Below are 25,969 nucleotides of genomic sequence, written 5' to 3'. Positions count from 1 at the left end.
AAAGCTCGTGATGTCCGTCTGTGTTCTGCAGCTCCACAAGAACATCCCTGCTTCTCTGCACTCCAGCCGATCATCTGAAGCTATCACAGCGGGCTATAAAGCTTAGCACCTAATAAACATGAACCACGTGTATATTTATATTCAAGTGTGTCACTTAAACAAGGCCCTAACATTAATACTGAGACGATTGTCCATACTTGCTGTACCCATTATTATTTTATTAGCTGCAGCTGTGTTTTCCTTGCTGACGAGTCAATTTGACAGTCGTTACAGCTCCACATGTCTTTTCATTTATTCTTTGGTTAACCTTTATGTTCTTGCTTTTCATCATTGAGTGTGCCACCAATTCCTTTGTGGGGATACAGTATGTTGTTAATGTGAAGCCATTATTGGTTGCTGCCTTAGAATGGCTGTATATCGCCGATTAGTGTCAATAACTACCTAAACCTACAGTATGTTACCCAAGAGGCTGATTTAAGACGTACATTATTACTTTGGCTCTGGTGAATAGTGCGACAACGGAGAAGGAGGAGAAAATAAGACTTGCTTGCGCTTTGTTTTCATTTGTTTTTATTGCATTTATGCCAGTCATGTTGCAAGTGTAACTGAGCATCTCCCTCTGCCTTCCTCCCCCCCCATCTCTCATCCTCCTCAGGGGTTTGTGGTTGTTGCGGGGCACTCAGGCCTCGGTACAAGAGACTGGTGGACAACATCTTCCCAGAAGACCCGGAGGTGAGAAGCTCGAGTGTTTCTTTTAATAATGCCTTTCTGAACCCTAAAACAAGTATGTTTATTGTCTGAGGTCGATAACGATTCCCCTGTTTGTCTGTATGATTGTGTACATGCGAAAAATCCCATTTGCCCTTTGTTGAGGGAACCAGGTTGGCCTACTTAAGTACGTCATCCCTGCAGCACTTTATTAAGGTTAATTTAGACAACAGTGCACAACTGAACGCATATTTAAAAAATGTGAGAAAATGCGCTGCACCAGATTTAGCTGGAAGCTTTTTGATCTGTAGTCATTGGAAAATAAATATAAACACAGTGTTGTGATATTGTCTGAGATTTAAGGAAGAGTGAGATGGAGGTGATAAGAAAACAGCCTCCATACCTAACTATCTACTTCAAAGCTGTCGGTATCAAACCTCAGCTCACCGTCTGAGATCTGATCCCGATGACTCATAAAGAGAATCATTCGGGTGGAGAAGAACGAGACAGTTTGTTGCAGAGGAAACTTTTTTCTTTTTGCCTCTTTGCTACCGCAGTAACCCACTTTACCAATCACGTCTGTGGCCAAGTCTGCAGCATACAGGACGTACTAGTACAAGCAGACCTCGTTTTTCGTGCGCGTCTGGTCATTGTACTCCCAGGGCTGCTGAGACTGTAACTAAATGTATCCCAGCAGCTGGGGAATAACGAAGCCCTCTGATAACATTTACATTAAAAAATGTGTCGCACTGTGTGAGCATGTGGATATGTTTTGTACACAGTTGCTATATTTCAGTGTTTCTCCCAGATAATTGGTGGTAAGGTGGCACCACAGTAGTGTGCATTGCTAGTTTCACTTGGACTGCATATGCTTGGATTTTATCATTAGGAAGAAATTACAAATTATATTGTTAACACTTTAAAAAAAGCCTGCACTGGATTCAAAGCCACAGGATGTTTTAGAATCGCCCGGTGCTGACCTCTAGAATAAGCCACTGATGTGTGGAATTGGCCCTTTTTTGACTTGAAAGGGCCGGTGCAACTAATAACATTAACGAGGCCCTCCTTTCACTGGGGTGTGCCAGGAAGCCGTGCCAATGAGCCGGAGTGCACAATAGGAAAGCCCCGGGACAGTTAAGATCTTACATTGGACCAAAAGGCAGTTGATGCTACATATAATATGAGAAAAAAACAACCACAAGTGGAGAAATGAACGGTGGCTGAATTCCATTTAACTGCTTCAGTTCAGGCTGCCGGTGTCGTACATGCCTGCTCACCGGCGTGACTTACTGTCGTGCTTGAATAGATCGTTGTAAATGTAAATAGTAATACCTGTGCTTTTACTAGTCAGAATGGGATTCCTGCTCGCATATTCCCAGCTCACGTTTCTCTCTCTTTTTTTTTTTTTGTTTTTGTCTCGGGGCATTTCTGTAAATGATGGATGATGCTCTGCCCGTGTATCACGGTCAGTATTTTTAGAGCCACTTTGCATTGCATAGCTGTGTTGCTACAGGATGCTTGGAGTGCATATCTCCCAACAAATCCTCCCTGACCAGACTGAAGAGCAGTGAAGTGGGTCAAGGGGGAAAGTAGGTGGTGAAACTTTGTGAACTAGATTTACTAATACAATTTGGGTTTTAAGGAGAAGCACACACTATTGCATCAGACATGTTTATGGAACAGTAGTGGAACACATTAATTAATCGTGATCTATTTACCCTGATTTAGTGCAAAAAATGCCACTGATGTGTTTTTCCTCAGTGAAAGCAAACGGACGTTTTGTCTTAATCAGCTGCTTCTTTGTTTAGTTCACATACCAGACTCACGTGCATCTCCTCTGACCTGAGAGTGACTGATGTTTTTGTTTTGGGTGTAATAATCCTCTAGGATTCTAAACCATGCAAATGAGACGCTAAAGTCTTCTTATTTTCTCTATCTTGTTGCCCCCCCCCCCCCCCCCCCCCTCTCTGTCTCCCCTCTGTCTCCCTCCTAGGATGGGCTGGTGAAGGCCAACATGGAGAAGCTGACATTCTACGCCCTGTCGGCTCCAGAGAAGCTTGACCGTATCGGAGCCTACCTGTCTGAGAGATTGTCGAGGGATGTGGCCCGACACAGATACGGGTGAGCGTCAGTCACTCGTCATTCAAAACGCATCAAGATTTCGAAAAAACATTTCAGCCCTTAAGAAATACTGTTTGCACATTTTTTTTGTATTGTTTATTCTCTGCCACACGTGAACTTAACTGATTTAAATTCAACACAGTTGAAGTGAACGCATTCAAATCGTGATAAGAATCTAAAGTCATCTTGCTGTGAAGTGATAGATGGTGCACAGATTAGCCTTTCACGATAAAGATTTCCACTGACGGTCCACCAAAGAGCTTAAGATGCTTTAAAGACCTGTCGAAAGGGATACATGTCTCATGTAACCCACACGCAAACTGTTTTCATGCCGTTGAATTTACACCAGATACGTCTGTGTTCTTTACACTTTTCTGTCTCTATAATGAAAAATATCTGTTGTGCACTCCATACAAAGTAGCCTAGTGGAAGGGGAGGCAGGTTGGTGTACGGGCATCAAGGGTTTCTGTACACTCTGTATTTACTTTATATGCCAGAGGAGTTGATGGTTTTTATGACTCATGACGAGGACGCTCTGTGACGATTCCCGCCAATGCAAACAGCTTGCACAGAATACATTTGCACTTGGCAGAGTCCGGCTGAAATCTGTTCAATATGCGACTTTCCATAGTTCTTCTGGCAGAGCTTATCACATTTATATTTCTGTTGCTGTGTGCAGTTGGACATTTAGAATATGCATATATCCATATACGATATCCAAACAGTTGTCATTGCCTACAGGGTTAATGGCGTCATCCAGATGTTTCTGTGTCTCTTTCCCCTCCTGTTCAGGTATGTGTGCATAGCCATGGAAGCCCTGGACCAGCTGCTGATGGCCTGCCACTGTCAGAGCATCAACCTGTTCGTGGAGAGTTTCCTCAAGATGGTGCGCAAGCTGCTGGAGTCGGACAAACCCAGCCTGCAGATCCTCGGAACCAACTCTGTGAGTTTACACGACTATATTACCAGTTTAGAACGTCGGATGTTTTGTTGTTTTTGCAGCTTTGAAGCAAATAGATTAAGAAAACCCTGCATATTATAAAACATCATGATAAGAATTTAGTTTTGCTAGGACAGAAGTACAGCGTGAAAAGTATCTGCAACAAACTTTCACCACTGTAATAACTGAAAACTGCAATAAAAGAGATGATGAAGATTAGAATAAGGACATATATTGATGCATTTACCTTTTACAAGTCTTGGAAGTGAGTCGTTGCATTCAGGAGAGAGTAAATGCACTGTTCAACTGGATGTCTGTGATTAGATTCATGGATGTACAGTTTCAATTTACTGCAGAAGCCAAACACAGACAATGTTGTTTTGATATAAATGTATATAAATACCCACATCCTCAAACTGTTGGTCAGTAAAATGTCTAATGTGTGTTAGTTTATAACAAAAAACAACATTTCATAGCTTTTCTGTCCATCAATTTATGCCGAATTTAGGGAATTTAGGGGTACTATCTGATCAAACGTTGACAGGCTGCATTTACTTTCTTGATGGGATGACTGCATACTGACCGGAAAGTAAAAGACCTTAAGAGGAGTACTGCGTCACTATTTGAGGAAGATCAGAGCTCAGCGAGGGAGTGACGGTGATGAGTATCCTCTGATGTGCAGCTATCGGCGCTGTTGGATGAGCGGAAATGAGATTAGCTGCAGAACCACAGCAGCAAAGCTCTGCAGAGATTGACGCGTCACGCCAGCCTCTCACGCATAATCTTCATGCTACCAATCTCCCTTGCACAAACTCACGAGTGTGTATTTAGGACAAATGCAGAGGCCATACTGATCCAGTCATATACGTATATACACACACACACACACACACACACACACACACACACACACACACACATCAGTGCTGCGTGTAATTAATTGTGCATCACAGTGCTATTTACCACGATCAATAGGAGAGGAGTTTTGCAGTATGTGCTAATTTAACGCTTTGCATTCCGACTGCTTGTTGTTGAACATGGTGATGATATTGATTGGGATTAGTTTTGCTGTAATTGCAGAAAATCCCTACTGTACAAACACAACCTCGGGCTTCCTCACACATAGAACTATACATGTTCTGTATTTTTCAGTGCAAGCTAATGCTGTAGCAGACCAGTATCAGCGAGAGGTGACGAGAGCGGATTAGAGAGTTTATCACCACAAGACTCGAGCCCGGCCAGGTTTTCTCTGACCTAAAACCTTTTTTTTTTTTTTTCTGCAGAGCCCTTTCTAACACAAGCCGACTCTTCAACACATCAGTCACTGAGTTAGTGTTTCTGTCCGCTTGCTTTATGTGAAAAAAAAGACTCCGGGCAGGGGTTAGTTTCTCCCGGTGTGACCTTTGGTCGCAACAAAAGTGTTCATAATCTCATCTCTCCATCCTTAAGGCTTAACCCTATTCTTAAAGCTTTCGATCAGGTAGAGAGTCGATACATTGATACCTAGAAGCTGCCCAATAGACCTGCAGGTAATACTGGGCAGCTTCCGGTTATCAACCGCGACAGCAATTAACTGCAGCAAACTGAGCACAGATGTAGTGATGGGATCACTTCCTTTAATTAGCTCAAGGGTACTTCTTTTCATTACAAACCCACTCCAAACACTCATTTTGTGAGCAGGAAATGGATTCACAAGGGGTTTCCTCTAGATGTTCATTTGCTCCATAAATTCCTTTTTATTCTTGCTTGTTTGGGTTACTGCACTAGTCCAGCCTGTGTTTGTGAATGGGGGATTTATGTACTTTAATAACCATCTGCTGTTTGTTCTTGCTTCAGGTAGCATCCGTTCTGTCTCGATCCTCAAGAAATCCATTTCATCATTTATTAATTGGAGGGTGCTGTGAAGCTAAATGTCAGCGTGACATTTTCTGGCCCAGTGGGAGAGCCCCCCCTCCTCCCTTTGCCCTCACTCTAATTGAGATGTTATGGCACTGTGGTTTAACTTTATCCTGTGAGATATTCATCATGGGGATTTAGGCTTAATTCATTAAAGAGTTTTTAATCAAATTGAAATAATCCCCCAACAAACTGGAGCCTTTGAGGAGGAGACTTTTCCTTCAGTTTGACATGAAAATGTATTTTATTTTTCTCCCTTCTCAGTTTGTGAAGTTTGCCAACATAGAAGAGGATACGCCGTCGTACCACCGCAGTTATGACTTCTTTGTGTCCCGCTTCAGTGAGATGTGCCACTCTAGCTACGAGGACCCTGACATCCGCACTAAGTGAGTGGACAGATGCTTGATAGCGCTAGAGGGAGAATTATTAAGTACTTTCTGTTTTTAGACTGCTCCAGGAAGTCTTTTTTTATAGATTACCACTCCCTCTGGACACTTACATCTTTCTGATCCTGTCTTCTGAAAATAGACAAAGTGATGTCTTTGAACGGTTAAATATAGAGTTGCAGAATTTAAGGGTAACAGCCACACCGAGGGATCCAAACAAGACAAAAATGAGATTTCCTAAATATAAATCATCCATTTATAGATTCGGTTACCAGTCAAACGATGTCTAGTGCCTGATATCCGCTCTTCTATTTCTGTTACCTCCAAGGATCCGCATGGCAGGTATCAAGGGCCTGCAGGGTGTGGTGAGGAAGACGGTGAACGACGAGCTGCAGGCCAACATCTGGGACCCTCAGCACATGGACAAGATCGTCCCCTCTTTGCTTTTCAACCTGCAGAGCGGAGTGCGCACGGAGAGGTGAGTGTGTTAACAAGGGAAATGTGAACTGATTGGGTTTTACATGTTGCTGTTCATCAGACCTGTAAAACACACTGACCTGAGGTGAATACGGCCCTGGTGTTAGCGTGTCATCTTCACACATCAGTCACCCTGCAGCCGACCGGTTTAGTCTTACGTTAGGCAATATTTGTCCTGGCAGTCTACTCGGCCGTCATTCATCATCATTGTCACCATGGAGTGAACCCACTGACAGCTCTGCTCCCCTTATGGCCGTCTGTTTGTCAACCTGCAGCATCCAAGGACAAAGACATGGCAAGAACAATTTAAAGAGAACGGGGGAGAGCGTGAAGAAAGAGAGTGCAATGGGTGGAGAATAATAGCATCACAATTGCATTGAGAGCTAGAGGTTGCCGGAGAGAGGGAGAGATATGCAGAGTCTGGAGCCTCCCTTTCTTGGCAGTATTCCACATACTGAAATTCACTTTGACGTCAGTGCCGAGATCTGAAGGTTAGGGAAGCAAAGGGGGAGGGCAGAGAGAAGAACATTTGAAGACTGGGTGGAGATAATAGAAAGTACAGTGATGGAAATACGAAGCTTATTGAAAAGAGAGCGACAGATCGAGAGACAGACACTCCAGCAGAGAGACACAGTTCCCTCTCAGCTTCCCTTCGCTCTGTGTGTGTTATGAAGCCGGCCCCTGCTGTGCATCCTCACTCATTAGCATCCATAAAATCCACAGCAGTCAGTACAGTCTAATTAAACTCACAGATGGTGCATTTTTCTCTGCATTAATCCCCATGCACGGGTACAAGTTCATTTAAAGATCAAACCAGGCACAGTTTTAGTCGAGCCCTCTGACAGCTGAGACTAATTTCTGTTTTATTTCTGGAGATACTGAAGTACTTCAAGAACAACTGCAAGCATGATCGGCTGGTTTTAATGAGGTGTTCAGGTACCTGCAAAAGCTGAATGTCCCACGAGCATTTTTTCTCTCGGCATTGCCTCAGCAGAACATGTTAACAGAAATGATCCTTGCCTTTTTAACATTACCACGCCGCAGACTCAAAATCGCCCCCGTGAATTGTTTGAAAGCAGATGAGAGGTCAGATTGCTGCAGCCAAGTAGGCTTTTATGCTGATTTGCTCTCGTTTCCAAATCATTAGACGAAGCTGTGCAGAATGAAGTCTACGGTGGGTGTGTTTTTTAGAAGCACTTTGTAAACTGCTTTGTAAACATTATTCGTTACTGCTGAACAAATGCTCAACATTTAAACACCAGCAGCTTATAACTCACCTGCGTTTTCCACATTGGCAGCCCTAAAAGAAAATTGCTACATTTAAGTTGTTTCCCTTTAGAGTTAAACCGGTATCTTAATCCTGTATTTATTCTTGCCTCTGCTGTTTTTAATTGCCCCTTAAATGTCATTGTTTTTTATAGATTTGAGCTAAGTTAGAAAGGCAGGAAGTCCCATTTCCTCCACAGCAGCAGCAAGCAAGATGAAAGTGTGAGGCGGTTAATAAATTATGCCGTCATTGGTGGACCACCCGAGGGTTGTCATGACTAAGATGGAGTTATAGTGAAGGTTTTAACTATGCATGAGAACAAAGACGGGCCGGCGTGAGTGCCCACACATACCAACTTAGACACGGACATGTCTCCTGTTGATGACAACGGATGCGTTCACACATGCCGGCTAACGCAGGCTTCCTCATTTTCACTGTAGACAAACTGCTGAGGGAAGAGTAACCTCGGGCGGGAAGGCTGCAGTGACACGGCCGTCCACAGAGTGCTTGTGCAAGAAATCGAATCTTAGTGGAAACGTTAGTGTGATTGAATCAAATTGATTTCAAACTCCTGTCCATTCTCTCTCTCGCTCTCTCTCTCTCCCTCCCCGACTCCTCCCCCCCCCCCCCCTGCTCTCTTTCCCCTCCTTTCCTTCTCGTCTGCTTCCTCACCTGCATCGCTCCCGACCAGCCGCTCCCCCTCTCCGCTGCAGGCGTCGGAGAAGGAGAAGGAGAGCCCGGTGGAGCTGACGGAGCGCTGCTTCAGGGAGCTGCTGGGACGAGCCGCCTACGGCAACATCAAGAATGCCGTCACGCCGGTGTTGATGTGAGACCACCTCTACTAAACTCTTCTGTCCTCTTTTTGGGATTCCTTCCTTTTATGCATGTGTTGTTTATTTGTCGCATTGACTAAAACGGAAGGAAAGGATGTATGTTAACGCCGTGTTGCTGAATATTTATCTGTGCTCTGATTGGCATGAGGGGGCGCGACAAGGTGAATGCAAGGTTACATAGTTGTTCCAGACTAGATGTGAGTGCATGATTTGCAGACAGGATGTTTTTAATTGTATATTACTGCATTTATGTTGAGGTCTGCCTTGCAAGGTTGTAATTTTTGCAGCTTTATCGTGCTTCTGAGGTCATCTTCTGTGATGTTTTGATTTAGCTGTGGATGTCCTCTGTGATCGGTGTTTTATTTGGTCGTCTGTCTCTCTTTTCATCTCACGCTTCCTCCTTCTCTCTCTAGTTTAAATATGTACAGCTCTGTTGTTCTTTCTTTTTATCTGTCTCAGCCGTTCCCTGTATATCTCTCTGAGCCCCAGACATCAACTATTCCTTTCCGTATTGAGTTGACTTTTCATTTGTTGTCTTTAGTGTAGCCACCTGTTCTTTGGCCCTCTTGGCTTCGTTCCCTGCACCTCAGCTGATGTAGCAGGCTGACGATATGGTTTAATTTTCCAATAGACGTTAGATTAAAAGCAAATTAGTTTTAGAAATCTGCTGAGCGGTTCTGCAGATAAAATATTTCAGTATTTCTGAAATGTTTCTGACTCCTCCTCCTCTTTCTCTGTGTACTTAAGGATTCAGTAGTAATGATCTTGATCATGGTTGATGGATGTTGTTACTGATTGTTACCATTGATAAGGTGTGTGTGTATATATGTATATGTATATATATATGTATATGTATATATATATGTATATATATATGTATATATATATGTATATATATATATGTGTATATATATATGTATATATATATATGTATATGTGTTTAGCATTTTCTCTCTATCCCTTGCTGCTTTCCATTATTACTGTGACTCTATTATGACATCTTCTGTATCCTCCTCATCCCTCCCCTCCTGTCTGTGTTCCCTCAGGCACTTGGATAACCACTCTCTATGGGAGGGAAAGACCTTTGCAGTGCGTTGCTTTAAAATTATCATGTACTCCATCCAGGTGAGTGATTTTAGTGCCTACGTATCCACAAACACCTCTTCCTCGCCCCTTTTATTCTGTCTTTCACCTTGTTGACCATAAATCCAGGTCCAAATAATGACAACCTGAAACATTTTGTGTGATTCACTCAGTACCATGTTTTTTAAAATCTTTTTTTTAATCTCGTATGGGTGAAACATGCTCCAGTATTTATGGAGTTTACAGCCAAAAATAGTTTTATAAAATAAACAGAGCTGGACGCATAAAGGTAAAGGATAGACGGGACTGTTAAAATAAGTTTAGTGTACATAAATATTATGTAAATATATATATATATATAAAAAACATGAATGACCAATAATACAATATAATAAATAGTTAATATACAAGTCAAGTGTTCTGTAAGTTGCAGTGTTCCCTCTGCTTCTTCGTCATCTCCAACAAAAGAAAACACATCTTCCAGCATCCCACACACACTGCCTCCAAGATCGTCTGCCTTCCTGCGCCCCGTCTCTGGGATATGAACCTCAGAGCCATTACATGCCGAGCACTCAAAATATCAGATGACACGGATCACTCCACTTCACATTATTACCGTCTGGTCAGAGACACAGAACACTTGGCAACCTCCTGCCATAGTAGCCCTGAACAATCTACCTCAGCTGCGCTGAATGAGTGCATATATACGTGAAGATTTAATGTATATCTGAACGGTTTGTATGCCGCTATTTGTATATCTGTATGTTTCTGTGTACTGGCTGTGGAAACGAACATCCCCCTGGGACAAATAAATCGAATCTAGTCGTCTGCGTCTCCTGGTAATCCCATACAGAGCTGCTGCCGCTCCAACTAAAAGCTCTGCAAAACCTTCTGGTTGTATGAAAAGCGGTGAAATCGTTACTTTTCGAGAGTTTCGAACTTGTAACCAGAGAGCTGAAAACTGAACAAACAAACAAAAACAGAAAAAGCACAACAGAGTGCAACACCGAGGCTGCCATCTTGTATTTTTCTAATCTGGCTTCATTCATTCCTTCTCTCCCTCTCTCCTAGTCCCAGCACTCTCACTTGGTAATCCAGCAGCTCCTCGGTCACCTGGACGCTAACAGCAAGAATTCAGCCACAGTGCGAGCTGGGATAGTGGAGGTTTTGCTGGAGGCAGCCGCCATTGCAGCCAGCGGCTCTGTAGGTGAGGAGATTAACACACTACACACACATATATACATATACACTCTTAAATTACAGGCTGGCGAGTTGTTAGTGGGATCATGCAGTCTGGAGCCCCTGTCGTGTGTGTTAGGGGTGAACTAGTCTTTTGATCGTTGACTTGTTTGTGTTTGCAGGCCCCACCGTGTTGGAGGTGTTTAACACACTGCTGCGGCAGCTCCGCCTGAGTGTGGACTACGAGTTGACCGGCTCCTATGACGGCAGCACCAACATCGGCACAAAGATCATCAAAGCTCACGAGGAGAGGCAGCTGCAGGAGGCTGTCATCAGGACCATTGGTGAGTCTCGTGTGTGTGATCCTGTCTTGCAAAGCCTCTCTCTCACACACACACACACACACACACACACACACACACACACAGTTAGTCTGTGATGATTATGTCTACCTCTGTGTGTATTCATGCCTTTGTGTGTACATGTGTGGGTTTTGTACAGACTAGTGCTCATCTTCTTTCTTCCGCACATATCTCTCTTTTATTTCCCCTTTGCTCCAAATCCTCCTCCTACCCATCTGATGCCCATCTCTCTTTCCGTCTCTCTCTCTTTCAGGTTCATTTGCCAACACTCTACCGACATACCAGAGGTCAGAGGTCATGCTCTTCATCATGGGCAAGATCCCTGTCCCTGGGATTCACCCAGCTCTGCCCTCCTCAGGCTCTGGGTAAGTTACTCACTGCTCTCATTGTGCTACATATGCACAAAACCGAACGCTGCATGTGCTCATGTAATCCTCTATTTTACTACATTCCGTCCTTCAGTCAACTGTACTTTGTAAACCTGAGTGTTGGTGAATCAAAGAGTCTTAATTTGTATCTGAATTTGTTTCCATCTCCAGACCTGAGGGTACCAGGATGATTCAGGTCATGTTACTGAAGTCCTTGGTCCAGGTACGTTTTCAGCCTTGCGTTATTAATAATTTAAAATGTCATCGGTTCTTTGTGTGGGTTTTTACACAGCTTTAAAGTGGTTTATATAATAGTGCTACAAGCTGTGTTTATCACTGTTGATACGAAGTAAATTCAGTCCAGTCCGAGTGACATTTCAGCTGATGGCTGTCGTCGATCAAACTTTATCTCGGCATACAGCTCTCATGTTCCACAAACCGTGTGTGTTTTGGCAGAACTCTAATGGTCTCACAATTCTTTTAACCTCGTCTTTCATTTCCCTGCACAGCTTCACGTTTGTCTCCCCATGATCCGAGGAGTGTTCGCTCAGCACGGCTACCTTTCTGGTGGTCGCTTTGAACTAAACCCTAAATATGTGTCCTTATGAAAGCAACCATCCGTCTATCCAGATGGATTAAAGTATTTTATGTCGTGTAAACAGAATCAAACATCGGAATCTCTACATGCAACAGATCGAAAATCAGTCAGTGGCCTCGTCAGACTTGATCCGACAGTTACATGTATGAACCTGGTGAACCCTCTGATTATGTGTTTTAGAAATGAGTTGTAGCTTGCAGGCTGTAAAGTGTGATCGTTAATCTCTCAGGTGACGGCCGGTTTCCAGAACACCAACATGCTGACGGCACTCCCCACCTCTTTCCTGGAGCCGCTGCTTTCCTTCTCTCTGACAGAGGATCCAGAGATTCGGCTGCTGGTGCTCCAGATCCTTCTCAGTCTCATCGACAGGCACGACAACACGCCCAAGTTCTCCGACATAAGGTGTGTGTGTGTGTGTGTGTGTGTGTGTGTGTGTGAGGGAGCGTTGACAGGAAACATGGTGGTTCTGCGTTTGTGTTGTGGGGCTTCATTTGTAGTACGTTGGGAGCAATGGAAGTGCGTTAATCGCTGTGCCGTCTCTCTACGCAGCATCATCTCCGACATCTCTGTGCTCAAACTGAAAGTGGACAAATGTTCCAGACAGGACAACTTATTCATGAAAAAGGTACGCCGTCTGTCCATTTTAGAGCCGAGTTGTGTATCATTTGAATTCAGTATTAAGTTTGATTCCCTGCCAATGAAAACAAAAATGTATAAATCAAAAAATCCATTACACATCAAGTATTGTTTCTGACCTTTGAACATACTTGTGATGCAGAAAAAGTAGCCACTTAAACTCTAGAGCGTCCTCTCGTCCCACTGACAGCACGGCCAGCAGCTGTATCGACACATCTACTTGGGCTGTAAGGAGCAGAGCAGCGGCCGGCAGCACTACGAGTCGCTCTTCGCTCTGTTGGGTCTTCTCAGCGTGGAGCTGGCTAACGAAGAGGTGGTGGTGGACCTCATTCGCCTGGCGCTTGCCTTGCAGGTACTGATGTGTTGTGTTTTACATCATTTAGATCATTTGAATAATTGTGGCATTTGCTGTCGATAACCTCCAGACGCAGTTATCTGTGATCAACTTTTTATTGAATATGTGACATGATAATCGTTTTACACAGGATACCATAGACGAGGATTCTTGCACATACAAACGATATTTAAAACAAACTATATACATATATAATATAGGTCTATACACATTCTATCAAAACAAATGTGGACTGGAAAGAAAACCAATGAGCATGTCACAAATAGTGGATGCACACACTTTATTAATTACAGCTAATGATTTTTATATGATTTTTCTCAAACGATTCAACCATTATTTTATCGATTTAAGGCTCAAAATCTCAAGATGAGTGATAAAAAAACTAACAGTAAATGCAGCTTATAAATACCAATATATAACACAAGATTAAGAGGTGGGAACGGTCAAAGAGTCCTAACAAGGCCGAGTGTATTTGAGGAAGTTATTCTATACAAGTTATGGAGAATGTGTGTGCTTGAGTTCCTCATGCAGGGTGTTATACGTTGAAGTGTTCCCTGCTGATGTCTCTCTGTCTCCTGTCAGGACCTGGCTCTGTCCACCGACGAGGCTATGCCCGTTTTCAACCGCTGTGCTGTTCATGCCCTTGCTGCCGCCTACCTCAACCTCATCTGCCAGCTCACCACCGTCCCAGCCTTCTGCCAGCACATACACGAGGTCTGGCCTGGGCTCCTTTGTTTATATTGTGTGTGTGTGTGTGTGTGTGTGTGTGTGTGTGTACAAGTGAATACCAAGAACCTCTTTTTAATACAGAGCCTTTTCTGTCTGTCCTGCAGGTAATTGAGGTGAGACAGAAAGAAAGTCCCTACCTGTTGCCTGAGGACGTCTTCATTGATAATCCCAAGTATGAACCAGCCACATTTAGTTTTCCTTTCTCCCAAACTATACCATTGCTACATTTGATATTTTTATATTTAATAATGGTTGTGTGTGTGTATATCACTACTCCCTCTTTCTTCCCAGGCTGCTTTCTTCACTGGAGAAGGTAGAAGGAGATGTTTTGTTCCTCCAGTCGAAGATCACCGAGGTCCTCGGAGGAAGTGGTTATAACACCGATAGACTGGCTACGCCTTATGTCCCTCAGTATACTGGTAATACAGCTCTTTTGTTCACATCAAGTTCAAAATACAGCTGTGGCAAATGAGAGGAATTCTCAAAGTGAGAAATGTGCTCCTCTCCTCAAGTAAATAAATAAGAATAATGTGTATCAGCTTGCCGGCGTGTTACAACTTTGTGTTGGTGCTTTATTGATTCCTGTTTGTAAATGCAGAGCTTAACTGCTCCCCTGGAGCCAGCGGGGATTTAGTGTTTCATTGAAGGACACTTCATCAGCGCAGAGCTCTGAGGCTTATCATTGAGTTAAAGGTCAAGCACTCTCTAACTTAGTGTTTGGGAACCTTTATGATGCCGCTTCACCTTTTATATTAATTGTCAGATCATCAAAGGCTCCGTCTTATTCTATATGGGTTTACTCAGGTTTTACAGACTCAATAAATGCATCAGACATGAAATATATATAGTTTTCCATTTAAGAAAAAGAGAAAACAGGTCTGCGCTCTCTTTCCAGATGAGGACCGTCTGTCCAAGAGGAAGAGCATCGGGGAGACTATCTCACTGCAGGTGGAGGTGGAGTCCAGGAACAGTCCGGAGAAAGAGGAGGTAAAGAGATTTCACGCTCCCGAAATCAAATATACCCACTTTAGGGAAGTTTAAAGTACCTTGTTGGTGCATCATACACTACGTTTTTCTTGTTCTTTTCTACAGAGGACACCAGCAGAGGAGATCACTTTTGAAACCCTGAAAAATGCCATTGGTACGTCCTTTTTAAAGTATTCATGAAATGACATTCTCACCGTGCATCAACACAGCATCACCACGTGTAAAACGTTCTATTGATTTGTATTGATGTTCCTCCTGTGTGGTTGAAACCAGTGGTGGAATGTGACTAAGTAACAATGTTGTTTACTTGAGTATTTCCAATCTATGCTTTACTAAATGTATATGATAATTTAAGTTACTAATTACTTTTCATATTCAAATTAATAATATATACAATTAATAATAATAATACATTTTATTTGTATAGTGCTTTAATACATGTTAAAAACAGGAACAATAGGAGCATTTAAAATATAAACAAGGCAGAGAGATGACATCAGTAAGAAACAAAAACATACATAACTAGCATCACAGGTTAAAAGCAGATTTAAATAGAGTTTTGAAAGTGGCGAGTGACGGAGAATGTCTGAGGTGCTGGGGGAGGGAGTTCCAGAGGGAGGGGGCATCAATGGAGAAGACTCTGTCCCCCCAGGTCCGATGCTTGGACAGAGTAGGGGGGGGTAAGGAGGTTGGTGTCAGCAGATCTGAGGTCGCGGTTGGGAGCGTGTCGATGCTGGAGGTCTAAAGGTGTGAAGGGGTTCAGGGTTATGAAGGGCTTTGCATGTGATGAGGAGGATCTTGAACTGGATTATTTGCTGTATGGGGAGCCAGTGGAGGTTTTGAAGGACCGGGGTGACGTGGTCTCTGGTGTGGGAGAGCAGACGGGCAGCTGAGTTCTGGATGTATAGTCGTTTGTTGATGGTTTTGGTGGTTGAGCCGTACAGGATGCTGTTGCAGTAGTCCAGTCGAGAGGTGATGAAGGCGTGGATGAGTGTCTCAGTCGCTGAGGAGGAGAGGGAGGGGCGGAGACGGGTGATGTTTCTGAGATGAAAGAAGGCGTATTTTTGTGATGTGATTGACATGGCGTTCGAAGGAGAGGGTTTGATCAAAAATGATTCCAAGGTTACGGACATGTTGTGGAAGCAGGAACAGTGGTGCCATCGATGCAGAGGGAGAAGTTGTGCTGGGATTTGTTTAGTGATTTGGGGACGATGAGGAAGATTTCAGATTTGTCGCTGTTGAGTTTAAGGTCTTTATGTCTTTGAGGCACTTGGTGGTGGGGGTGATGGATTTGGTGGAGATGTAGAGCTGGGTGTCGTCAGCATAGCAGTGGAAATGGAGACTATGGTGGCGTATGATGTCGCCAAGGGGGAGCAGGTACATTACATTACAGTCATTTAGCAGACGCTTTTATCCAAAGCGACTTACAATTCAGATTCTATCACATTACACCGTAGGCACAGCTATGGGAGCAATTTTGGGGTTAAGTGTCTTGCTCAAGGACACATCGACATAAGACCCTCTGATTGAAGGACGGCCCTGCTCTCCACTTAGCCACAGTCGCCCAGGTAGAGGATGAAGAGGAGGGGACCGAGTACTGAACCTTGAGGGACACCTTGAGAGACAAGGGGATGTGTCAGACGTGAATTTATTGATGCTAATGAACTGTTCACGGTCAGAGAGGAGTAATTTGAACCAGGAGAGGGCTGTGTCAGTAATGTGGAGGGAGGACTCAAGAGAGGAGGGGAGGAGGTCATGGGTGACTTTGATCGGGGCGGTTTCTGTGCTGTGATGAGATCTAAACACGGATTGAAATGGTTCATACAACTTTCCTTTACTGCAGTGAGAAGCACTAACGCGACATTGTCACTTTCAACGTACAATACACTGCAGCACAGAGCGATGTTGAAATGTAAATATCGTTTGTGTCTCCCTCTAGTGGACAGTGTGGGCATGGAGGAGCAGGAGAGGGAGCGGAGGAGACAAGTGGTGGAGAAGTTTCAGAAGGCCCCCTTCGAGGAGATAGCTGCCCACTGTGGTGCCAGGGTACAACGAGAACACTTTCCTTCTATCTGTGTTGTTTATTTTAAACTGTTTTTCTTGCTTCAGCTTTGTACTATTGTCTCATATGATCTGCTTTTGTCCTGTCTAGGCCACACTACTGCAGAGCAAACTAAATCAGATCTTTGAGATTACAATCAGGTAAGAGGTGGTGCTTTGGGATGTCTCGAATGAAATGTGATACTGACTAAGATGATGAAGATGTTTTAAACTCGCGCTGATGCTGACGGTTTGCTCTTCCCATTCAGACCCCCGCCCAGCCCGTCTGGGACCATTTCGTCAGGTTATGGCCAAAGCCAGAGTCGATCTGTGCCCATCTACGAGATGAAGTTTCCTGACCTCTGTGTGTACTAGACCAGGAAAGCAAATTCACAGAACTGTTTCACATTTGAGGGGGCGGGAGGGATTTGGGAGGGGCAACCGATCCTCACTGTTAAGCCATCTTTGATCATGGAGTCAAACAACCATAGGGGAGGAGGAGAAAACCCATAGTTGTTTTGAAGCCAACTCGAGAACAAGCTACTTCTTTATTAACTTAGTTGTCTGAGAATGTTTCCCTGTGATAGCAGCCAAAACAAGCCTGCTAATGTCAATACATGCAGCACTAAAGGCGAACTTGTGTTTTCCCCTCAGCTCTCCTTAGATGTCTGTAGAAACTCCACTGGTTGGATTTTTAATTTAGAGATTGCAGAGAACTGTGAGGGGAAAATCTGAGTCACTTCTGTGGCTTGAGAGTGAATTGACTTGTCGCATGCCCTGTAACGTCACCTTTTTGATAGCACTGCAATTATTGGACATTCTTTTGACCCGTTTGTCCCTTACAGGGTGCCATACTATCCTTGATCACAAAATTAAGATTTAGTGATACTGATATTTTATACCTCTTTTCTTTTCTTTCTATTGTTTTCATGGCCAGGAAGAGCTCATGTGAATTAGATGCATTTTAATTGACCTGATTGTGTATTTTTGTGTATGTTTGAATGAAATATGGATAGATATACAAATATGAAGCTACTCCTTCCCATCGCCCATGTTACTCAGCTCTGAACATCTGTCTTCAGTGTTCAATGCTTTATTTTATTTTTTGTTCAGCCACAAGTGCTTTTTCTTTCATGACGGGCATTTATTTCCTGCACCTAGTTTTTGTTTTTCTTCTTCTTCTTTTTATTTATTCTAGCCGTGGTTTAAATGAGAGAAAACTGTCAATCTGTGTGCTATCCTCCCAAAGTGAGTGTGCCTTACAGGTGACTCAAGTTAAAAACATACACAAAAACACACACTGCGCCACAGTCATGACCACACTAAACTTCTCAAGTGTTTACTGTGATGTTTACCTGATCAAACACTAGATTATTATGAATCCTTTATTTTTCTCCTTTCCATATAAATGTGTATATACAGAGAAATATATAAATCTTTAAGCTGATGTACAGAGTAGGGAGATTTTTTCCGTGTGTGTGTGTATATATATATACTGTATATTGATTCTAATTTTAGACTGCCACTGCACTAATTGTGTCCATAAGTAAGGAAGAGAGCTACTTAGTTAGTGTTCAGATACGTTTGTTAAATTCTCACATAGATAACCAGCAACACATGAAATCAAAGAGGTGAAACAGCCCACAGTAGAAATCTACATCATCTCCAAATCAGTACAACGCACGAGTGAAGTCTGAAAGTGTTCCGCTAACGAATCAATGAACCGGAAATAATCAACTTCATTAATGGCCACCGATGTTGGGGACAAGTTTTAGCAGCAGCAGCATCATGATCTGTATTGTTGCCGTTACATTCTCAGTCCTGCTGGAATACGTTTGCACTCTGTTTTTACGCCATAACAGCTGCTGCAGCCTCCAAGCAGCGCAACCCGTCTCATTCAGCAAGATTTAAACAAGTCTAAAAGCCATTTTGTGTGCATGTGTGCACATACACACAGGTATTAAAAAAAAAAAAAAAAAACACAAGGTATAATGGCAATAATGTGCCACTAGCCTGGCTAACACAGCTCAACCTTTTGGTAGCAGATCCTTTTTTGTGTTTTTAAATTGTGCACTCTTGTTGCTGTGCTGTGGTGGTCAGTTTTGTGATGTCGTGAAGAGACCGACCCTCCCGCTCCTGCGCTTCTGTGAATTCACGGCGACGTGAAACGCGTTGCAGCCACCCTTGTTCAATGTAGACGGCAGTGTCTAGTTTGTCCCTGATTGTCATGTGTCACAGTCCAGTTGGTTGTTCATTTTATTATTATTTATTTTACAGTGTAGTGTCGTCTGTTGGTTTATTCACATCCACACATGCCAGTGTATCAGATCAGTTCACAATTGTGTGTGTATTTGTTCATGTGTCTATATGACCATTCATGCAGACGCGTGTCTTTATCGTCGTTACCCAAGACCAAACTTTTCAAACGCGGTTTACAGTCTTCGTCCAGTGACTCTTTCCACCACGTTAACAAAGAATGAGCTATCTTAGTGCAATGTGCAGCTGTCTAAACCTTCCAGTTACACCTTGTAAAATTGTCTTTTCAGCATCTTGCAACTTTGCAGGGAAGACCTGTGAATCGATCAGTGTGCTCGTTGTCACTGCATAGCGTAATGTAATATTAACTGACGGTAATTCAATCTTACTTTTTGTCATTACATGTCTGGTTAATAGATCTGTTTACAATGTAGTGCTGTAGGTCAAATCTATTCATTCTGTGAACTTTGCACTTTAAAAACTGGATTACCTAGTGACAAAGGCAGCTTTTACATGGACAAAATGCCTTATGAGTGTCATACCTGACTTTGCATGCTGGTGATGTTGCCGTGTTGTACAATAAATGTGTCTGTAACCAGAAAATGTCTGATCTGTTTCTGATTTGTTTTCTGGTGAAAGGGAAAGTGGAATGTGTTTCTGCTTAAGATACAGGAAGCTGCAGAGTGCGATCATGCAGCGTATGAACATAACCTTTTGACTGCAAACACCGATGTCTTGTTAACATTGAGTGCTCAGTCAGTTGCCGTGTTCAACACAGTATTAAGCAATTGCAAAGTTTCTTTAACTGTGCTTGTAGTGCTTTTCTTTTACTTGCCTGTAATGGACTGTTTTGTTTCTGTTGCACTACTTGCATCAGTGCCTGTATTGTGTGTTTGCCATTTCCATGCCTGTCATCTGCTTGGGTGGTTTATCAGAATTAAATTCAACGTGTATTTTAGTGGCGTCTTTTCTCCTACTGTGACGGCGTTCGACAGAATGTAGTATCCAAAAACAACGTAGAACTCATTAGCCTAGAAGCTCTGCTTCATACTTGTGTCCTTTTGAGATACATCTCGTGGTATTAAAATGAACAAACTAGCCTCAAAATTGATAACTTAAAAAAAGTGGTAGGATATATGTATATCTATTTATATATACATATGTGTATATATAAATATGGCTCTAGGAATGGTAATCTGTCGGTCGATTTGGCCTCTCCATCACTGTGGAAATATGTCAACTATTGTCATGAAATCATTAAGCGCCATTATCAAATCAAAAAGGTCGATACTTTATCCCCATCAGTCAAGGCTGTACTTTCTGTTTAGTGCTATTTAGCAAGCATGCTAACATTGTCGTTGCGAGCCTGTTAGCATGCTGATGTTAGCATTTAGCTCAGAGCACCACTGAGCTGCCAGCTTGGCTCTTGCTTAATGCAACATTCAATCAGTTGCTTTACAGGAAACGTGAAAACTTAACTGCAAGGGATTGGACATTTATCCAAATCAAAGGTCGAAAGACTGAAGGGGGTTGTTTACTGTACGTTGACATGACTTGACACGTCCATCATAACCCTGTTGACTCCTGACTGCAGTCCTCAGTCAGTATTATCTGTTTGAAGGTTTCTGGGTGTACACGCAGGAGGCTTATATGCTGATTTGACAACTCTACTTTGTCAACAAACTGATAGTTAATACACATAATCGTCTTTGGGAGTCTGTTTTGGGCAAACACGTGTCCTGTAGAATGACGTCACACCTGCCTCTACATGTAACTAGAAACTGTTGCTTAGGTTTTACAAAATGTTTGATTAGGTGTCTTTATCAAACTCAAGTTAATTGATAATATAATTAATATACCTAATATTTAGTCACTATATGTGAAAGAACTACCATAACAAACAGCTTTTTGCACAGAAGTTCCTGTGAATGCCGTGCAGCTTGCTTAAATGTTGTTTTTGCGCCGTATTCTCTGACACATTACACAATAAAAACCGCGTCACACCTGCCTCTACATGTAAATACACATTTTCTATCTTCTAAATGTTAGCTGAAGTGTCAGACGTTGCTCCGAAGCACAACCGACCATTGTAGCTTCACTCAACAACACACCTGCTCACGCCTATAAGTTAATTAGGTTAGGTCAAGGTGGACAGCAAGTTAGGCAGGCAGGTGCGCTACACATGATTTTTGATATGCTTCACCCCTTTTGATCCTGGACTTTTAGCCAAGAGGCCGCCGTTTGTGTCCTATGTGAAACACAAAATAAACATTAACTTAATCAGTCTTCCCAATTTTTCTAATACATGCTTTTAGATTTAATGTTTTGTTGTTTTGTCTTCATGTCAGTTCCTCACACACGGTCCACTTACTAGATTCCCCCCAAAGCTTTCAGCTGCAGCTATGGGCCTTCATCAGGTAGCTGGTGTCAATGATAATAATTTAGTTCATGTAGAAAGTCTGTGATTATTGTGAAATCAGCCAATTACTTGTTTTGTTTGCCACATACAGAATTTATCTTTATTATATTAATTTACAAAAAAAGACACCACTCTGTAAATAAACATTTACACTCACCTCTTGCCCTGGAATGGCATTCTCTGTGTTTCCAAACATATGGATCAATAATGACTAATCCTTCAATAAAATAAAATAAACACTCTTAAGAAAGCTTGTATTAATACTTGTATTGTATTAATACATTAACATGTATTAAGCAATTGCAAAGTTTCTTTAACTGTGCTTGTAGTGCTTTTCTTTTACTTGCCTGTAATGGACTGTTTTGTTTCTGTTGCACTACTTGCATCAGTGCCTGTATTGTGTGTTTGCCATTTCCATGCCTGTCATCTGCTTGGGTGGTTTATCAGAATTAAATTCAACGTGTATTTTAGTGGCGTCTTTTCTCCTACTGTGACGGCGTTCGACAGAATGTAGTATCCAAAAACAACGTAGAACTCATTAGCCTAGAAGCTCTGCTTCATACTTGTGTCCTTTTGAGATACATCTCGTGGTATTAAAATGAACAAACTAGCCTCAAAATTGATAACTTAAAAAAAGTGGTAGGATATATGTATATCTATTTATATATACATATGTGTATATATAAATATGGCTCTAGGAATGGTAATCTGTCGGTCGATTTGGCCTCTCCATCACTGTGGAAATATGTCAACTATTGTCATGAAATCATTAAGCGCCATTATCAAATCAAAAAGGTCGATACTTTATCCCCATCAGTCAAGGCTGTACTTTCTGTTTAGTGCTATTTAGCAAGCATGCTAACATTGTCGTTGCGAGCCTGTTAGCATGCTGATGTTAGCATTTAGCTCAGAGCACCACTGAGCTGCCAGCTTGGCTCTTGCTTAATGCAACATTCAATCAGTTGCTTTACAGGAAACGTGAAAACTTAACTGCAAGGGATTGGACATTTATCCAAATCAAAGGTCGAAAGACTGAAGGGGGTTGTTTACTGTACGTTGACATGACTTGACACGTCCATCATAACCCTGTTGACTCCTGACTGCAGTCCTCAGTCAGTATTATCTGTTTGAAGGTTTCTGGGTGTACACGCAGGAGGCTTATATGCTGATTTGACAACTCTACTTTGTCAACAAACTGATAGTTAATACACATAATCGTCTTTGGGAGTCTGTTTTGGGCAAACACGTGTCCTGTAGAATGACGTCACACCTGCCTCTACATGTAACTAGAAACTGTTGCTTAGGTTTTACAAAATGTTTGATTAGGTGTCTTTATCAAACTCAAGTTAATTGATAATATAATTAATATACCTAATATTTAGTCACTATATGTGAAAGAACTACCATAACAAACAGCTTTTTGCACAGAAGTTCCTGTGAATGCCGTGCAGCTTGCTTAAATGTTGTTTTTGCGCCGTATTCTCTGACACATTACACAATAAAAACCGCGTCACACCTGCCTCTACATGTAAATACACATTTTCTATCTTCTAAATGTTAGCTGAAGTGTCAGACGTTGCTCCGAAGCACAACCGACCATTGTAGCTTCACTCAACAACACACCTGCTCACGCCTATAAGTTAATTAGGTTAGGTCAAGGTGGACAGCAAGTTAGGCAGGCAGGTGCGCTACACATGATTTTTGATATGCTTCACCCCTTTTGATCCTGGACTTTTAGCCAAGAGGCCGCCGTTTGTGTCCTATGTGAAACACAAAATAAACATTAACTTAATCAGTCTTCCCAATTTTTCTAATACATGCTTTTAGATTTAATGTTTTGTTGTTTTGTCTTCATGTCAGTTCCTCACACACGGTCCACTTACTAGATTCCCCCCAAAGCTTTCAGCTGCAGCTATGGGCCTTCATCAGGTAGCTGGTGTCAATGATAATAATTTAGTTCATGTAGAAAGTCTGTGATTATTGTGAAATCAGCCAATTACTTGTTTTGTTTGCCACATACAGAATTTATCTTTATTATATTAATTTACAAAAAAAGACACCACTCTGTAAATAAACATTTACACTCACCTCTTGCCCTGGAATGGCATTCTCTGTGTTTCCAAACATATGGATCAATAATGACTAATCCTTCAATAAAATAAAATAAACACTCTTAAGAAAGCTTCGCATTCAGACCAAGAAGGTCAAGGCAGTCCGTGGGTGCATTGTTGTTTTTATTCAACATTAAACTGCCTTGTTTCTTATCTTTAGTTAAGGTTTTAATGAGAGAAACCTTTGGCCCAGAAAAGACATTCAACAACATGCGAACGATAGTGATAAGTGTCTGTAATAGTACCTGTGTGTGCGAACATGCAATGGCTATTCGATTCTTTCAACCCCCCCTCCCCCCCCCCCACCCACCCACCCTCTCCTCCATCCTTCAATCAGCCCATTATCCTCTGCACATCCTTGACTATAATGTTCCTGAGGAGCTTGTCCAGCTGCCCCTGACGTTTCTTCATTCGCTTTTTCATAAAGCTGCCGTTGCGTTTAGAGGCCGGTGGGCTCCCCCATCGGAAGTGACTCATCCGATAGGCCGCATTCTTTCTCTCCTGCAGGCTCACCGGGACGTGTGACTTAAGGCTGACGCTTTGCAAACCTTGGTTTCGACTTCCTCCATTCAGATCCCTCACTTCATCATTGTTACTGCCCAGCAGCATGCGAGACTGAGGGGGGAAACTGTGCTCAGAAGGGCCCCCTCCCTCCAGAGAAGAGGCAAAAACCTTTACGGGTCGACGTTTACGGCCGGAGGGTTTGCCCCAGCGGAAATGCTCCATTGAATAGGAGCGTCGCTCGTCACTGTGGGCTTTCAGATCCGACTCTGATATCTTGTTTTCGGACACCGTGGTGGCCAGAATGACGCTGAGTAGGAGGTCATCATCATTATCATTCACCTTCAGGGCCATTGCACTGAGCTGAGGGAATTCAGACTGGATCGCAGACATGCAGAGGCGAATGCAGTCCTGCATGGAAGGAATCAAAGAAAAACCAGCAACATTTTAAGAGAAGAGTTGACGATGTGACACTAATGAGCACTTTTTATCGCTTTGATACTGAGTGTTCTGGAGCTTTCAATGATACACACACGCTTCCAAAGCAGATAGAGTTTGAAGAAGAACATTGAAAGCTCCGGGACGGCAACTAAATGGATCTTGAGAGTCAAGAATGAAGCTCAAAATGTTACTTTTTATGCTATTTTACTTTTTCTTTTAGTCTGTTCACTGTAATCACTTTGAAATGACCCTGTGTGAAGTCTTTTATAGAAATACACCAGGCTTTGCCTAATGGCAGTGACAGAGAGGAAATGGATGGAGACAGTTTGACCTACCAGTATTCTTCCCTTGTTGCTCAGGTCGTTGCATTGGGATCTGCCCCAGCACACCGACCCAAAGCCGGGGACGCACACGTAAGCCATCACCACCACCAACAGCCAAGATAGATACATCATCTTCAGCCTGGCGTGGAGGACAGAAACACAAGTGAGGCTATGAGTTGAAAAGAAAGCAAAGCCACAGCAAGGGGCACTCTCTTCAAAACATAGAAGAGGCTTCAATAACTCTACAGTCCTAACAGGCTCAAATAGTCACTTATTCTGCGAGACATTGTTAGTGTGTGAAGAAATACAAGAAATGTCTCTGCAAAACACTTCCTTCGTACATATCTTTGAGGTTGTTGGTGGATTTGTAGTTTAGTGTCTCCAAACTGAATAGTAACTGTGAGCTCAAATACCATTCATCCACATTCCTCTACCGACATCATGTGAGTCTTTGAACAGATGGTCTTGTTTATCAGTTGCATGTGAATCATATTGAAACGGTTGATGAAAGAAATGCCTTGAAAACGTGTGTGTTTGGTTAAGGTTTGCGGCTCTTAACCCAAAGGGACAGAAAGGGTTAGAAAATGTCACCTTTACTATTGGGCCATACAGTCTAAATTTACAGGCAATAGTTATATAAAACAGCCAACTAACAACAGGGCAAGAATACGTCAAATACATACATTTCGTAAAATGAACCTGTGTATCTTTGGTGGTTAATGCCCTTGCACAGTTTGACAATATATGCAATCCGCTGGATTAGGCTGCACTTCTGTACTCGTGTTTACACACATAAATACCTCATCATTGTTTACAAACTGTAAAAGGGTCGACTGGTATTCCATGTATTTGCAATTACCTCCCTCTCTGGTAGTTTTCATTGTTAGAGGCAGAGTCCGCCATTCCTGCACTGGATTTGAGTCGGCTTCACACACATGAAGGATACACAACAC

General features: G+C 42.6%; 2 protein-coding genes across 6 annotated transcripts in view; one reads left to right on the top strand and one right to left on the bottom strand.

Moving 5' to 3' along the window:
• efr3bb (EFR3 homolog Bb (S. cerevisiae)) overlaps positions 1-20,179 on the top strand; it is a 29,659-nt gene extending 9,480 nt beyond the window's left edge. The window contains exons 3-24 of one of the 5 annotated variants that reach the window (XM_076083823.1): positions 656-732; positions 2,702-2,829; positions 3,622-3,772; positions 5,930-6,051; positions 6,380-6,529; positions 8,487-8,621; positions 9,675-9,753; positions 10,783-10,918; positions 11,073-11,234; positions 11,506-11,617; positions 11,792-11,843; positions 12,448-12,620; positions 12,768-12,843; positions 13,045-13,206; positions 13,792-13,923; positions 14,043-14,110; positions 14,230-14,357; positions 14,834-14,925; positions 15,031-15,079; positions 16,865-16,971; positions 17,078-17,127; positions 17,235-20,179. In XM_076083823.1, coding sequence (XP_075939938.1) covers positions 656-732; positions 2,702-2,829; positions 3,622-3,772; positions 5,930-6,051; positions 6,380-6,529; positions 8,487-8,621; positions 9,675-9,753; positions 10,783-10,918; positions 11,073-11,234; positions 11,506-11,617; positions 11,792-11,843; positions 12,448-12,620; positions 12,768-12,843; positions 13,045-13,206; positions 13,792-13,923; positions 14,043-14,110; positions 14,230-14,357; positions 14,834-14,925; positions 15,031-15,079; positions 16,865-16,971; positions 17,078-17,127; positions 17,235-17,340 — 2,447 coding nt within the window. In that variant the 3' untranslated portion in view covers positions 17,341-20,179. Of the gene's footprint in view, positions 1-655; positions 733-2,701; positions 2,830-3,621; positions 3,773-4,342; positions 5,012-5,052; positions 5,098-5,124; positions 5,781-5,929; positions 6,052-6,379; positions 6,530-8,486; positions 8,622-9,674; positions 9,754-10,782; positions 10,919-11,072; positions 11,235-11,505; positions 11,618-11,791; positions 11,844-12,447; positions 12,621-12,767; positions 12,844-13,044; positions 13,207-13,791; positions 13,924-14,042; positions 14,111-14,229; positions 14,358-14,833; positions 14,926-15,030; positions 15,080-16,864; positions 16,972-17,077; positions 17,128-17,234 lie in introns of those variants that run through there. The other 4 variants (XM_076083825.1, XM_076083827.1, XM_076083826.1 and 1 more) reach the window with 4 other exon arrangements.
• A 3,905-nt stretch (positions 20,180-24,084) lies between these two features.
• LOC142942255 (pro-opiomelanocortin-like) lies at positions 24,085-25,148 on the bottom strand. Its single transcript, XM_076084513.1, has 2 exons — positions 25,029-25,148; positions 24,085-24,663 (listed from the first exon to the last, which is right to left on the bottom strand). Exons 1-2 carry the CDS (start codon positions 25,146-25,148, stop codon positions 24,085-24,087), a joined length of 699 nt encoding a protein of 232 aa, XP_075940628.1.
• Between the last annotated feature and the right edge of the window lie 821 nt (positions 25,149-25,969).

This window comes from Anarhichas minor, unplaced genomic scaffold (genome assembly GCF_050575085.1).
Source record: "Anarhichas minor isolate MPS153535 unplaced genomic scaffold, ASM5057508v1 ptg000136l, whole genome shotgun sequence".
Taxonomy (NCBI): Eukaryota; Metazoa; Chordata; class Actinopteri; order Perciformes; family Anarhichadidae; genus Anarhichas; species Anarhichas minor.
The sequence above is the reverse complement of the archived record's forward strand: the minus strand, read 5'-3'. Positions and strand labels throughout refer to the sequence as shown.